Genomic DNA, 639 nt, shown 5'->3' on the forward strand with positions numbered 1-639 from the left:
CCCTCCAGCTGACGCGAGCCCCTTTCTCCGCCAGCTACGACATGCGCAACGGGCCTGCGACGCACTGGAAGAGTCCGCTGCACCTGGGGACTCGCGCCGACTTCATAGTGACATCCGCATCCCTCACAATCCGCAGAGTTCATGCGAACGATGAGGGAATCTATCGGTGTCGGGTGGACTTTAGGACAAACCCCACGCTCACCTTCACCACGAACCTCACTGTTATAGGTATTTTTTTAGTGTTTCGTGAGGTGAGGTTTTGAAAGGATTCGTAAGGTAAGGTTTTCTTGGGGGGGGGGGGGGGGAAGTTGTTTGTAAAGTTAAGTTTTCTGGGGGGGGGAGGAGGGGGGAGGAAAGAAAGGAGTTATTGTAAAGTAAGGTTTTCTTGGAGGGGGGTAAAGTAAGGCTCTCCCGGGAATTCAAATTGTATGATTCCTCTGTGGGTTCGTAAAATAAGGTTCGCGGTGGTTAAAAAAAATACATTCTCCACGTGATTCGCAAGATGCGTCTTTCCCCGGGGTTTCGTTAAGTAAGCCCCTGAGGTTATTCCAAATGACCGATATGTTCGCTGCAGGTCAATAACTGCGCTTCCGTCTGCGGCTTCCATTACCATTTTGCTATGCCTGGAGACTCCTTTCA

General features: G+C 50.9%; 1 protein-coding gene across 1 annotated transcript in view; it reads left to right on the top strand.

Annotated features, from left to right (window-relative positions):
• LOC119592905 overlaps nucleotides 1-639 on the top strand; it is a 6,000-nt gene that overhangs the window by 4,275 nt on the left and 1,086 nt on the right. Inside the window, exon 2 of the mRNA XM_037941797.1 lies at nucleotides 35-228. Within this exon, the coding sequence (XP_037797725.1) occupies nucleotides 35-228 (194 nt within the window). The remainder of the gene's footprint in view (nucleotides 1-34; nucleotides 229-639) is intronic.

The sequence above is a fragment of the Penaeus monodon genome, chromosome 31 (assembly GCF_015228065.2).
Source record: "Penaeus monodon isolate SGIC_2016 chromosome 31, NSTDA_Pmon_1, whole genome shotgun sequence".
NCBI lineage: Eukaryota > Metazoa > Arthropoda > Malacostraca > Decapoda > Penaeidae > Penaeus > Penaeus monodon.